This window comes from Psammomys obesus, unplaced genomic scaffold (genome assembly GCF_907164565.1).
Source record: "Psammomys obesus unplaced genomic scaffold, mPsaObe1.curated_primary_1811, whole genome shotgun sequence".
NCBI classification, from domain to species: domain Eukaryota; kingdom Metazoa; phylum Chordata; class Mammalia; order Rodentia; family Muridae; genus Psammomys; species Psammomys obesus.
In genome coordinates, this window is record NW_026596040.1 from 24,704,606 (window position 1) to 24,720,404 (window position 15,799).

General features: G+C 35.3%; 1 protein-coding gene across 2 annotated transcripts in view; it reads left to right on the forward strand.

The window, feature by feature from the left end:
• The window catches only part of Wdr7 (WD repeat domain 7), a 315,779-nt gene that overhangs the window by 86,879 nt on the left and 213,101 nt on the right, over positions 1-15,799 (forward strand). The window contains exons 17-19 of one of the 2 annotated variants that reach the window (XM_055622621.1): positions 10,420-10,512; positions 12,927-13,045; positions 14,966-15,089. In XM_055622621.1, the coding sequence (XP_055478596.1) occupies positions 10,420-10,512; positions 12,927-13,045; positions 14,966-15,089 (336 nt within the window). The remainder of the gene's footprint in view (positions 1-10,419; positions 10,513-12,926; positions 13,046-14,965; positions 15,090-15,799) is intronic. The other variant, XM_055622622.1, reaches the window with a different exon arrangement.

Here is a 15,799-nt window from a genome sequence, read left to right on the forward strand (position 1 = left end):
CTTTTAATAATGTCAAGTAAAATACTGCCCTCCCGCCTCAAGAATGCTATAGGTTCACTTATGCCCACATAAGTATTTTGGGCCAAGATCAGTGCTGAATTTCCTGGAATGAGATGATGGTTAGTATACTTAAATGGTATGCCTGAGTTTTAGACAATAATAAACACTATCCACCGCCCTCATTATGGGCAATAAGCTCCTACACTCTGTCATTCCATTGTTCGTGTTTAGTTCTTTACACCTATCTTCAGTAAAGTTATAGTAACACTTCTGGATGGCTTATATTATCAATATAAAATTATATATAGTTTCATTTAGATAACTTACGTTGTATGTATAACATACATTATACATTTATAAAAGCCCACAAAGCAGAAATATATATAAACGAGCATCCTTGAAACCAAACCCTCAGAAAAGGAATAGAACTTAGGAGTCACTACAGAAATTCCCTTTGTGCTCCCTACGAGCCACCACACCTCCCTCCACAAAGGGGACCAAGGGCTGAGTGTCACTCTTCTGGAATCTGAGTGTGAAATGACTGAGAAGCTGAAACTTGAGTGTCTTCAAGATTCCAGAAGTGGAAAAATTTACACCTGATCTCACATAGGAAGTTACGGTCAGAACAAAGGTGTACTTTAAAAAATATCAGGCTGAAGAATAGTTTGTATATAAAACAAATGAATTTCCTATGTAAACTTGACTCTTATCTGCAAGATAGCTTGGCATGATGTGAAATGTTCAAGAATTAGAAAAAGCGACAACTCTTACATTTTATAGGTTATTAAATATAACATGTAAATTTTTGTTTAAAGTGTGTGGTGGGATTTTAGTGTGTAGTTTCATTTCTGGTAATGGCCTCTCTGAGCGAGTGACAGCTGATCCTTTAACTGTTCCTTAAGTGTTTGTGTAGATGAATAGTATTTACTTTCTGTTGGGTTATTTGATTCATTAAGTGAATGCTTGTTGGCCTAAAATACTTAAGATTTTTTTTACTCTGTATTTTTATTTTTGCATATAGTTCAGGTTTTTTTTAATTGATGAACTTTTTGTCAAATTTATTAGGCAAAACATTGTAGAAATTATTAAAATTCTTTTTAATTTCTGTTACTCATCTTTTTATTAAAATCCAGATAGCTTAGTATAACATAATTTTACGATCTTCTCTAAGATCCTACTAGACTTAATAAAATTCTGTGATTTTTTTTCTGTTTTCTAATTCTCACTACCCTCTTGTTATTTCTATTTTAAACCTTTAGCTTCTTAAGGGGAACCTGAGGTTAATGGACAGTCACTGTTCTCCCTTATACCCCAATATTTAATGCTGAAATTTCATCCTGAATATTGCTTGGTGGCTACTCCCACATTTTCCATTGTTGTGCTTTTTGTTTATCAATAGTTTAGTGATGAGGTATTTAATTTTTCCAAATTAAATATTTGAATATTTTCCAAGGATCTGTGTAGGTTCTCATTGATAGTGAAATAACATTACTTGAATGATTGGAATCATTATGAATTTTTCCAATTTACTGTGTTTACTTATTTAAAAATAATTGTATATTTATGGCATGTATGTTTCAATATACTTGCATTTTGTGGAGTTGCTAAATCAAACTAATTATTAAATCTTTTGTGTTATCAGTGTATACATATAAATGTATAGATGTGTGTTTGTGTCTATCTGTGTGCGTGTGCATGTGCCTATCTTGGTAAGCATTCTTTGTATGTTCAGAAATGTATAGTCTGGCCAGTGGGGAGACAGAGGCAGGTGGATCTCTGAGTTCACTAGTTTCCTGACACGTTCTGATTGATACTCTGCTGAAACTTGAGGGGAACCTTCTGTACAACTTCAGCCCTAGCATCTCTTTTCTCTTTTCTTTAAATTCTGGCTGTCCTCTTCTCCCAGGACTCCCAGCTTTGTGTCTCCAACTCTTTGGATTTGGATTCCCTATGTCTTGACTTAGGAAATCTGACCAATTGATGATAAAATAGGTCAGTCATAGAGCTCACTTTGTCTCACATATGTGAAAGAAAAATGTTAAAAATAAATGAAAATTAAAAATAGGCGTTTTAGTTTCAACTACAACATTTTAAGCGATTCACAGCTCCATCTAGTGTTCCAAGTCTAGATTTCTGCTATTGATCCTGCAAAAGGCAGTGATAAGCTATTGATTAATTTGAATAAATGTTTTCTGAGATTACTTAACAAAGACTGATTCTCATTTCTTAGTTTAGATGATATAAATTCAACCCACTTCCGAATATGGGTTTGCGAAGAGCATAATATAACCTCAAATCCTTAAATCTTTCAACAGTGTGACTTGCTCATGTCCTTCCCATAACAATCTGATCAGGTTTCCCTTCTCCAGCCCCTCCAGATCCTTCCCACTTCCCTACCCGCCCAAGGTTATGTTCTTCTTCTCTGTCTTTCTCTCTAAGGAAAAATAAAAGCATAAAAGGATAATAACACACACAAAAATACAAACAGGCAGAAGACCAATATGACAAAAAGGAAAAGGAAGCAAACTGGGACCAAAAACTACAAAATTCCATTGAGTTCCTTTGGGGAGTGGGGTGGCAGCTAACAACCCCTGGCCATGGGCCTGATGAGACATCCATTTAGAACAGCTCTTCAGAGTGTCTTACTCTCTTCACACTGTCCAGTTGTGGGTCTTAGTGCTAATTCCCCTCTGTTGTAAAAAGAAGCTGATTTGAAGAGTGTTGAACTAGGCACTGATTTATAGGTTATATTCGTTTAGCAGGATAATAGTACCAGGTTTGTTTTTTCCCCTCTAGACCCATAATCTCTCTAAGTGTCAGGTTGTTGGCTACTTCAGCAGTGTTAGGTATGGGTTCCATCTTATGGAGTGGACTTTAAATACAATCAATGGTTGATTGCCCCTATAATATTTATGCCACTAAAAGTACGTAGGTCACTGCTGTAGGGCTCAGGGTTTGTATCTGGGCGATACTGATCATTACCTTCCTCCTGTAGTGTGAAGAGTACCTTCTGATGTTGGAGGCATTATGCAGTACCCTTTTTGTCTTTTTTGCCAACAGATAGAGCCTTTTCCTGGCGCTGGAATTGGTTTCTTAAGATGTCTAGTTGGAATCCTAACATGTATACATATTTGAAATAAATCTAGATGGAGTCACGAAATAATAGGGAAGACAATTCACCAACTTAACTGCCACTTAAAAAATTGTCTTATTACTCTAATTGTTGTAAAAGCTAAAAAGATAGGGATTGTTGTCTTGCTCACTGTGTTTTCGTAAGTCATTGCTACAGTGTTTGATTCATAGAAAAGGCTGGTAACTAGTGAATCCACATGTACCCTTCTTTCTGCTTCTAGAGTAAATATTTCAGTAACTAGGTACTGTGCATATAAGAACAGAGTATAAGTCCCTGGCTACAAGCAGTGCTTATGCCCGTTAGAGACAATGTAGAGGAGTACAGTTCATGACAATGCTTGAAAATGCTTCAAAATATTTTCTACTAGTGAGTGTTTTGTGGCTTTTAGGCTTTGTCTGATTTTTGTATTTAGCTCAATATCTGCAATTATTCTAAGCACCTGGTTAGTGCTGATAAAATGGGAAGTTTTATTGTTTCTCCCTGATTCTTGGACTTAGAGGACTCATTTATTTTTGTTGTTTGTAATGAAGATGCTTTTAAGCAGGTTTTTTTTTTTTTTTTTTATGTCTTTGGCTTTAGTTATAAGCCAAGAAAAAGCACCAGTGTATCTGAGCTTACTCCAGTTCTGATGGAGCCACTGATGATTAAAATATTCAGTAATAGTCGTTTATTTCTTAGGGTATTCTAAATTTATTTTTATTTTATGTGTATGAATGTTTGCCTGGATACATGTAGATGTGCCACGTGTGTGCCTATTGCCCACACACGCTGAAAGAGGGTGCTGGTGCCTCTAGGGCTAGTGTTACAGCTGGCTGTGACCCACCATGTGGCTGCTGGGACCTGAACCTGGGGCCCTCAGCAAGAGCAGCGAGTGATTTGTAACCATTGTTCCAGCGCCACTGCTGGGGTTTTTAAGCAGTGTGGGCGCCTTTCATCCCAGCGGGATTGTTAATTCATTCTGAAATGGTAGCTCCTTGATTGTTTCTGTTGTCTGACTGTTTGCACACCCAGTGCACATTAGTTATTTAATTCTCTGAGTTTTTTCTTTTTTTTTTCATTTTTTGTCTAATGGTATTGATAGTTCAGTTACATATTGCTTCCTAGTTTGTTAAATTTATATCTAAGCAAACATCTCTAGATTATAAATAAGTGTATTACTGAAGTAAAGTTTTCATGTATTTTAGGAATATGCACCATGATGTACACAATTATAGTATGAAAAGGTGATTTACTTGGAATCTACTGCATTGTGCTGTGGGCCTTTTATAATATGCCCACAATAATGGGTCATAACGATTATGGATTCATTTCTAAGACCATCACAGTGACTTACAGGGATTTAGTTATGATCTGCAGGGTGTAGAGAAATAGTAAGTTTCAAAAGTCCACAAAACATCCAAATTTATGTAAGTAGTTATTTGTAGTAGTCATGTTTGCTTCATTAACCATGTACTGTGTATGAAATTATCATAGCTGCTGGCATTATCTGTTTCTTTTGACTCAAAACCACAGCTTTCATCTTAAAGGGAGTAAGAGCTAGTTTATTTTGGGGTGACTGCCCAGGAATACTATTTGGTTACCCCCAATTCCTTGTTCTAGTGGGAAAATTGTTTCATAGTTTTATAGAACAGAGAAAGCCATAAATCAAGGCAAGTGTAAAATACATTGGTAGTCATTAGAGTCATGGTTCTCACAGGATGGCGGGAGCTTTTCTATAGCTCCAAGATGCTATCTGATGGCATTCTTAGCCTTTGTTGTGGGTGGGAGATAGAGCTCTGCTGAGTTAATAGTTTCCCAAGTGTTAGTTCAGACAAAGAAATGGTCAAGGCATCCATGCTCCAGAGGGCTGTAAGTAGACCAGGGTAATGCAGCTAGCCTCCCGGCTGCAGCAGCCTTCTAGTCTCCTTACAGTGCTGTGCGTCTAAGCAGCCAGCGAGTCTCTGCAAACACAGCTTTCTAATTAATTAGTATTAATTAATTAATGTTGAGAATAGGTTTTTTTGTACAATATATTATTATTATAGTAGTTTCCTCTCTTCCAAGTCCTCTTACAATTTCTCACTTTCCCACCCACCTAAATTTCTGTCTTTTAAAAAATCTCTCATTAGAAAACAAGCAGGCATTCAAATAATAATAAATAATAAGATCAAATTAAACAAACCAACCAGAACAGACCTCTTTAAAGGAGTTTTCGCTCACAATTCGAAACTATCAGTGAAATACGAAGTTGGATTAGTAACATTTTCAAGCATTTATCGTCTTGTAAAACTAGGTTTTTGTGTTCTTGTTCTTATGGAGTAATTGAAAGCTATGTATAATCAAATTAGAAGACTAAACAACAAAATGACACAAAGCCTATAAATTCAGGGTCTATTGAGAATACTAAGGAAGAATTTGGTGATGGTAATGGTGTTTCAGGATGACAGCTACTGAGCAGATTGGTGCAAAGTTGGGAACTCTGTACTTCTGTGTTTCTGGATATGCTACATATCATGCTTGGAGGACATGGGCTTGGTCTGTGGAAAATCACTGATTGTCCAGAGTTTACATCTGAGTCCAGAAAAAAAAAGTTAAGAATCTATACTACAGTATCACCATCATGGTTATTGTACATAAGTTCATAATAGTTAATCAGTATAGTGTTTCGTTATCCCTTCTGAATTAGGACATATTAAGTGGGAGTTTTGCATGACAAGGGCCATTAGAAAGGGAAGCTCGAGTTTTTGTTTTCACGTTGTTATAACATTCAAAGCAAATTCCCCCATTAATTGTGACATATGGGCCGCTGAACATGTAGTCTAACTGGTCAAGTGCGATGTTACATTGTATCATTTGATTTTGATTTTGATTTTTGTTTCTGAGTTCTTTAAGACAGTCTCATATGGATCAGTCTTCTTCCAAGTGCCATATAGTCAAGGATTGCCTCAAGCTTGTGGTCCTACCCCCTGCACCACCACTCCCAGGCCCATTATCTAGTTTATGTTACAGTTAGAGCTTCGGAAAAGAGATGAGACTGCATCAATGATTTATCTTAGATACTCTGTTGGTTTAAAAGATGAATAGGATGTCCATTTAAGCAGGGCATGTGAAAGCACAGACACAGAGGGAATTGTAGCTACAAGGTGCTGATACTGAATGCCAGACTGGTGCAGGGTATCTTCATGGTAGCTAAATGGTGCTGCTGCTACGGGGGTTCCTAACTCCTGAGGTTTTCCACTTGCCCCATTTTCTTCTCTTCCTCCCCTCCTTCCTCTTTTCCTTCTCCCCTCCCCCACTTCTCTCCACCCTCCCTTCCTCTCCTTTTCCCAGCAGTATGATTACCATTAACATTTTAAAAGGTTATTTAGTATTAAATATTTTTATTTTTCCAGTGTTACACTTTGAAAAACTTTACTTTCTTAAGCATTACACTTATTTTTCTATATTTTTAGATGTTCTTTTTTTCCCTGTGAAAATGTAAGGACTCTGTGTTTATACACTGAGATTGAAATTTAGACCAACATTTAAAGTCTTTGTTATTCAAAATGTTAATGTCTGTTACATACATCATATTATTTATATCATAATTTCAGCAGAGGAAACATAGAGTTTAGGATCCGCCTCAAATCTATTAAAAAACAAAAAGTCTTATAAGATATGATAAACATAATGAGATCTATACACCTAAAAAAGATAATCAAGAGAGCAGACACCTAAAAAAGATAATCAAGGGGTAAGATGATCAATCCTCGTTTAGAAAGACAGATAGGATGTGCATTGAACGTATCACAGGAGTCTACTGAGGGCATCTGAAAGACTCCAGCTAGCAGTGTTTTCAAAGCAGATACAAAGACTCATGACCAAACCTTCAGCAGAGTGCAGGGAATCATATGAAAGAAGGGGAGTTAGTATGATGGGGAAAGAATAGGAGCTCCACAAGGACCAAATATATCTGGGCACAGGGTCTTTTCTGAGACTGACATTCAACCAAGGACCATGTATGGATATAACCTAGAACCTCTGCTCAGATGTAGCCTGTGGTAGCTCAGTAACCAATTGGTTTCCCATAGTGAGGGGAACAAGGACTATTTCTAACAGGAACTCAATGGCTGGCTCTTTGACCTCCCCACCCCCCAAGGGAGGAGCAGTCCTGTTAGGCCACAGAGGAAGGCTTTGCAGCCAGTCCTGAAGATACCTGATAAAACAGGATCGGATGAATGGGGAGGAGGTCCCCCCCCTATCAGTGGACTTGGAAAGGGGCATGGTGGAGATAAGGGAGGGAGGGGGGGAGGGGGGGATTGGGAGGGAATGGGGGAGCGGGATACAGCTGGGATACAGAGTTAATAAAATGTAACTGATAAGAAAAAATAAAATAAAATAACCCAGAAAGTATAGATATTTTAATGTTGAAAATACATGCTTATGCTATATAAAGAAAGCTGGAACAAATATTTACAGGCCTATATTGTTGTATGAGTTTGTAATAATGAGCTAGTTTCCCATGGAACAATGGCAATTGATGAGGCTCTGAACTACTATAGTACATTCTTAAAGGACTCTCCCTGATAAAATAATAGAACTTATATCTCTTCAACCTTCCTTCCATTCTATAAGAAAAAGAAAATCATAGGCGACACTGCAACCTTTTTGCTGTAGTGATATGAGCAAACATGATTTATGCTATAAATCTTCGATATTTCTATAAATCTTCAATATTCATCCACAGGACTTTTCAGGTTTGTCATTTGTTACTAAACTTTGAACATTTTATTTTGAGTGATTTATTTTTCCTTCTAGCTTCTGATTTTTCTATATGTGGATAGTTATAAAAAAAACATGAAAAGAGTTTTTGTTTGTTTGTTTGTTCTAAGACAGAGTTACTCTATGTAGCCTTGGGCTATCTTGGACTCACTTTGTAGACCAGGCTGGCCTCAAACTCACAGAGATCTCCTTGCCTCTGCCTCCCTGAGGGCTGGGATTACAGGTGTGCACCACTGCTCCCAGCTTAGTTTATTATTTTTTAAATCATTTATTTATTTATATTTTATGTGAATTGCTGTTTTTCCTGCCTACATGTCTCTGTGAGGATGCTGGATTTCCCGGAGCTGGAGTTACAGACAGTTGTAAGCTGTCATGTGGGTGCTGGGAACTGAGCCCAGGTTCTCTGGAAGAACAGCCAGTTGTCTTAACTATTGAACTATCTATCCAGCCCCAATAATTTAATTTTTCAATAAACTGTAAAAGTATTTCTAGATTTTGCCATTCTAGTTGTGAGGTAGTGTGAGTAAAATATTTTTATGTTGATCCAGAGACTTTTAAAGCTTAGTACATCCAGTTTCTTAATCTCTGTTATTTGATTTGTAGTATCCTAGGGTTTATTAAAGTATAAATAAATAAATACCTATTTCAACTTCCATTAAACATGACTCCAAAATTATAATAGCAATAGTTTTTTCTTCTTTCTGTTGAGTGTGTTGAACATTAGCTCCTAGCATGCATACCCAAGCAGGTTTTCTTCTGGTTTTTTTGAATACTCTTACATTGAAAAAATATCAATTAATATTAATTAATTCTATGTATTTGATACAGCTGATAGTGACCAGGTACTCCAGAACTTTTATAGATATATTTTTTTAATTTTTCTCATTTTCTCATTCTAGTGTAACTACAGAATTAGGGTGAAATAAAACAGAATTAACATAGATTTTTTGAGAGAACGTGAGAAAAGGATCTTCAGTGAAGGGAGAGTTGACAGGGTGTGAGTGCGACCAGTATGCATTATATACATGTGTGAAACTGTCTAAGAACACATTTCATACAAATAATGTGTATTTGAAAATTTGACAAGACAGAAAGGTTTCAGCTGTTGGGGTTCCCCAGAGCAGGGTACTCCGCAGTTTTTGGTGGCATGAAGTTGAGGCACAAGGGGAATCTTTGCTTCAGCATGCTTACTAGCTTCTTGCATGGGGAGGTAAATGTTATTTTGGTCATTTTAACTGAATTTATAATTAAACAGTGAAGAGAATTGAAAAATGAAACATTTCAGTGGAATACATAAGTATTTGGTATTTTTTAAAGACATAGTGGAATTTTTAGGTATTGTGACATACAATTAAACATTTAAGTGTAACACAAAATAGTCATATAACTTTATGATAAACAAAACAAAGTCTATGATAATAAAAACAAAAGAGCAGTTCAGTTTTCTACATAAAACTTCCATGGGTGCAAGAAGTATGGAGATGGTTTCCATTCTCTTACTGTTCACAGACTTTATTTAGTCCTACTGGCTCCCTCACAAGTGCCTGAGTGACATTATGATGCATTCCTGTGAAAATTATTTAAAAAAAAAAAGTTTTCCTGCAGCTGTTCCACCATAACAAAGAACTTCACTGAGTGAAAAGCGAACATATTCTTCAGACAATGCCTGATCTGCTCAGGAGCCCAAACCCATAGCTGCTCAGTGACAAAACAAAGGAGAGGGATTAAATTGAAGATGCTTGTGCATGGCATCTGGTAATGTTTCCATAGGAAGGAAGTGCGAGATGATTACCTCTCAGTCTTACCATTGACCTCCAGTTGTAGAATGGGTATGCCATAAGGTCCTTTGGCTTTTTCATATGATAATCTAAACTGCAGCATTTTCCTGGCAATACAACTTTCTTGAGTCAGGGAGGGGATTGGTTTCTCCATTGTATATGAATTACAAAATCCATAATTGTTTTAGTGGGTGTATTTTTAAGCTGAATGAAAGCATATTACAATTCTTCTAAGAAGAGTTAAATGTAATGTGCTACGTATGTTCTTTATAATTTGGTATATCTGATAGAGTTTTTATGTAAGCATAGGGAATCAGAATCCTATTGTATTCTTTTGAGATATTTAAAAATAGTTTATATGTAATATTAGAGAATAAACTGTTAGAAAATATGATCAAAATATGAAGGTTACATAAAAGTTTTCTCTGATATATTTTTACAAGTGGATTACACTTCTGATAATCATTAATGTAGTTTTTATTGCTTTGTGTTTATGTTTTCACAAGATTTGCTATGTTGTGGATGTATGATATAGAAAGGTCTTGACTTTAAGAAGTTGAACTACACTGAGATCACGATTCAAAGAAATGCACCATCCCTGTGGCTCTTTCTAGTGAGCATTCCTTTCCAATTAAAGCATCAGTTTTTAGTTGTCTGTTCACTATATTTTGCTAACTTCATTTTCATTTTTCACTAATACTGAGCTTTTTTTCAGAAACTGCTGTACCTCAATTCTTTCCTCTTTATTTCTCCTATTTTCTCTGCAAGTTGCTGCACCTGTCGTTTCTGCTCGGTCTGCTGCTGACTCTGGCTCTGACTCTGCCTCTCCTGCTTTACATTCCTGTTTCTTAGTAAATGAAGGTATTCTCTCTCACTTGGTAACAACTCCCTTTCTGCCTCTGCTTTGGCCTAATAGACTTACTCTTTTTTTTTTATCTGATTTATACATCTATCTGCTTTATTTTGTATGAATTCTGAAGTTCCCATTTTGAAACTTTATTTGCTGAACTCAACGCCAGGTGCCAATTGTAAAAAAAAAAAAAAAAAAAAAAAAAAAAAAAAAAAAGTGACATTTCTCCTGCCTAGAGAAAACATGTCTGCTATCAACTTAGCATGGTGTTACAGGAGTGCAGACATGCCAATCTTGGTTGTGAAGTTTTTGTTAAAAGCACAATTTTTGTCATAGTGGTTTTTGCCATTTGATTTGTGACATTAATGATAAAAACTTATTTTACATGTCCTATCAATGTATGAGAGACAGTGTGCACAATCTCATTTGAAAAGTCTTCAGATTGATATAAGCACATAGCATGATTTACCTACCTTTTTACTATTTCTGCTTCAGGCAGAAGGACAAAAAATCTATAATTTAAGCCTTGGGATTCAGTTGGGCCAGCATATCCTTCTTGTGTAGATACACAAATGGGAAATAATTTCGGGGCTCTGAAATTAAGAATGGAATACGCAAATATTTGGTGCTTAATACTCTTTTGACATTATACCTGAAATGTAATGGAATTCACAAGTGCTATGTTATATCTGCTTTTTCTTGTATGGTTTCAACCTTTACTAGTTTGTGTAAAATGAAAAGAAGGAACTTCACAAAATCTAAAATATAACTCAAAATTACTCTGACTCTTCACCAAACCTAATGTTGCAAGGCCATCCAAACAGAGGGAAGGTTAGATTGCCTGAGAAGCACAGAGCCCCAGCTACAAGTAATACTCTCCAAAAAGAAAATATAGGAAATTAACGTGGGAATATCATTGTTTGTTTGGTTTCCCTGGCAAAGGACTATGCTAAATTTTTTTATGTAAAGGCTGAATTGGAATAATTAGAATAATATTTTTGAGCTATTTTAAAAATTAGTTATTTGTTACTTAACAGTATGCGCTAGGGTTTTGGTAAGGATCATGTGTGAAAGCTTAGCTGATAGGTAGTTGAGACTGTGTGAGATGTTAAAACATCAAAAATTACTCATTAGTGGGATATATATGTATCTACAGACATGTATATTTCCATATGTTATAAATTTAATATAAATGTATGTCCATCATTTGATTAATGTTTAATTAATTATGTTACATTTGATTAATGTAATATAATGATACATATATGTTATCAGTTGATGAGAATTTCTTTACTGAATGGATGAATCTTTAAGTAGGAGACTTGCCTCTCTTTTTAACAATTTCTGAGATCACTTTATATTTTATCATAGGGGCTTGTTATTAATTTAGAAGAATACAGTTCTTTCGAAACACAGAACTGATAGTTTGTGCTCACAGATATTACATTATAAATGATAGCAAATGCTTTCTTATCCATTCTTGATTGCCTTAAGATGCTATCCTTGGGAGAAAATGCCACAATACTGTGAACCAATAATGGCCTCATACATTATTTGAGCAGTTGAGACATTCACTGTATTTATACTATATAATATGATATTTATAATGTATAAATATTATATATGATATTATATAATATACAGTTTTGCACAGTTATAAAATAAGGCTGAAATAACTCAAAATCTATATACTAGTACAGTAGTAAATAGCATCTGTCTTTCTCATGTAATTAGATTTCATATCAAGAATCAGAAATTTGGAAGAAAATAAATTGATTTTCTTTGAGTTAGAATCACTGATGTTTAAGGCTGTGAATACTGGATTGTCAGGTTTTTAATTTTGTGGAATGTCTTTGTTGGCATTTTCTTAAAAATCGGCATTACGTTATTTCCGCTTTGATAGTGACTAAGCTTCTGATTCATTTAGTAAGAGAGGGGTCAGTAATTATCTTAATTAAAGCCCCCAACAAAAAGGGAAGACACCCCCTTTGGCTGATATGTTGGCGGCACACAGATGGCCACGCCTTGATTGATAAAACCTACGGTAGATGTCTGTGTGAATGCCCTTTTACATGGCAACAAGTTCATGTGTATGTTCTCACATGGTTTATTGCTATCCTTTCCTATCTACTAACATGTTTATTTTAGAAATGTGTTTTCTTTGGGAATGTGGCAAAACTCTGTGTGGAAAATTGTTTCTCTTGGTTTTTAAATTCTTCACAGTTCTTATAGGTCTACAAATAAATGATTGAAGGATGAAATATATTTTATGTAATCTTGTACATACTACTAGTAAACTGAACTATTTATAACAATTTCATAGGCCTTCCCTTTTTGTTTTTGATAATTGTACTAAATAAAAATTTCTATTTATTGTAGAATGTCCAGGTGTCTAAAGTATTTGTCACATGTCCCCTTTTGGTAGGATGGAGCCAGTTGGCTGCTATGCACTGTGTTATGTTGCCTGACCTGCTGGGGCTGGACAAGTTTAGGCCTCCTCTTCTGGAGATGCTAGCTCGAAGATGGCAAGATCGATGCTTAGAGGTAATGTTGATGTGATAAGGAAGATAAAAATGTTTCACAAGTTCAGTGAAATGTAAATTTTAAACAAAAGTATGTTTATCTCATTTGTCCTTATCATTTACTCATTCCATTATAGAAAATGCGAAGTCAAGATTTCCATATTTTTTTCTCTGTTTCCAGAGTAAACAGTAAATGTTCTAACTTTAATTACTTTTTAAAAATTCACTGAGTATTTCATTAAAAGTTTGCACATACTTTTTAGAATTACTTCTTAAGTGTTGGTTTCTGTAGAGATCATGTACTAACATTGCAAAGACATATAACCATCTCCCCCATGATTGCATATTCAGTACAATGTCTTCCATCAAATTTCAAGTGAGTAATCAGAGAGAGGCCAATGGAAGGTCCTATGTTATAGTAAAACAAGATAGTCTTTGGAATTAGAATAGAGCTGGATTAAATGTCAATGCCAACAATTAATTTTGTCGCCCTGGATGCTTTGCTTATTATATTTGGAGATCATTTGTAAAGTAGAGATAATAATGTAATTCTCATGAGAATACACGTGGTACTAGGTGATTTTGCTGCATGACCATCATAGGTTATATGTATGTACACTTAGTAAAATGGCCATGATGTCACTGAGGAATAATTTGATAGGTCCTGTGTATGTCTGGCCTATTGTTGAATGAAACATTTTAATACTTTAAGGTATTTGCCTTCCTGGCCCCTGTAGACTAACCTCCAAACAGAACTGAAATAGACAGGTTTGCGTTGAATAACCTTTTAATTAACTTTAAAAGACTATTAGTCATAAAGAATGTTTTACTTAGCCAGGTGCAGTGGTGCATGGCTGTAATCCCAGCCAGAGGCTGGTGGATCTCTGTGAGTTTGAGGCCAGCATAGTCTACAAGCTGAGTCCAGGGAGCCAAGGCTACACAGAGAAACCCTGTCTCCAAAAAGACAAAACAAAACCTACCAGCCAAACAAACAGTGTTTTACTCAAACTCTTTTTTAGATAAAGCTGAGTTGGCCCTTCAGTTATAAGCCCTTCAATATATAGTTAATAAGTTGGTTAAATTGATAGGTAGTTTGCTTAAACATAAACTAGCTTCTTTGAGCTCATGCCTGTGGTATTTCTGTTAAACATAACTAAAATTAAACTGCAAAATAAAAAAAAAGTTGCATGGCCAATTGAGAGAAAAATTGATATGATTTTGAAAAATGATTCCCTCTACAGAACTGAAAGAGGTTACACAGGAATCTCTTTACCTATTTTGTTTGTGTCTAGGCATATGTGAATCATGTGGATTTATAACTATTTGACTGTATAAAAGATCAATGCTTGAGGCAATGTTGTGTGACAAAGTAGAGAACAGTTATTAAAAAGTCTTTGTGAAATGTAAATTTCAAATCAAGAAATAATTTTTTGGAGACCTTTGTCATCTCTCTGGCCTGTTGACTCAAATATTATTCAGTGAATGGCTTTCACATATTTGCTGTCTCTGATCCCCTTCCCTTAGCTTCAAGCACAATTGTAGTATATAAGGAATTTGCTAGTGAAGGTTAAGTTTCTGTTGGGTATAAGGGAAAACTATTTAATACTCCTGACATCGATTTTTAACAATAATAGTTACATGGAAATTTAATAGTTGAAAATGCTGTATCATAAGAATTCTTCAGAAAATCATGTTTTATCCATAAAGGTGACTAAATGTCTGTCTATTAGCTTTAAAAATATTTTTGAATGAAAGTGTCTTTATTCATGTGTAAGAGGCCAGCATTTAATTGTTCCAAACTACTTACTTTATTTGATAGTTTTTTCATGTAAATAAGATATTTCTGTGTATCCCAATTTTATATCACTGTATTTCCTGATTTGTAGACATTACTTTACCAACTGATGTCTTTCTATTTTCGCCTTGTCTCCGTTTCTGTCAGGTGAGAGAGGCTGCTCAGGCCCTGCTTCTAGCAGAGTTGAGAAGAATTGAACAGGCAGGACGAAAGGAAACTATTGATACCTGGGCTCCTTACTTACCTCAATATATGGACCATGTTATATCACGTAAGTTTCTCACACTTTTCTGAAAAACGTGGGAGGACTATGTAGAAAAAGTACCAGACGCACAGGGTTCGTGCTTCCTCAAGTGAACAAAGGTGAGAAGGGGTCCTTAAATCCGATCTTTTCTTTTGAATTTTGGTAGTTTAGAGTATGGCAATTAAAAAAAACAAGATATAACAAATACGAAATATTCACTAATGATCTAACATTTAATGAAATTAGTCCCAATAAGAAACAGAATCCCTACCCTATTTATCCCCACCTTTTCCCTCTATTCATTGCTTCATTGGGCTTATGGGTTCCACATGGTCCATATTGGTCTTGAGTTATGATGTGTACAGACCTCTCGGGAGCTTACATTATATGAAAACTTAAAAAGCAAAGATATTGTAAAGTTACACCTGTGCACAGTGTCAAGAGAGAAAATTGGCAGGTGTTGTGACTGGCGAGTCTTCCAGATGACTATGATTTGACCAAATTGGGAAAATTGCATTTTTGGGGAACTGTGCAAATTACAACTTTTGTATTTATGCTGTTAAGTCAAATGTACTTTGGAAAAAGGTTATATTTCTTACCATATTTTTTTTCCTCTCTGATAAAAATGTATGTCCTCAGTATGTTTAAGTCTTTGTTTTTTTTTTTAAAGTTAATATTAAAATTTTATTTTGATTTATGTTAGTTACAAGCTACTTTCAGTTTTTAAATAAAGTCTT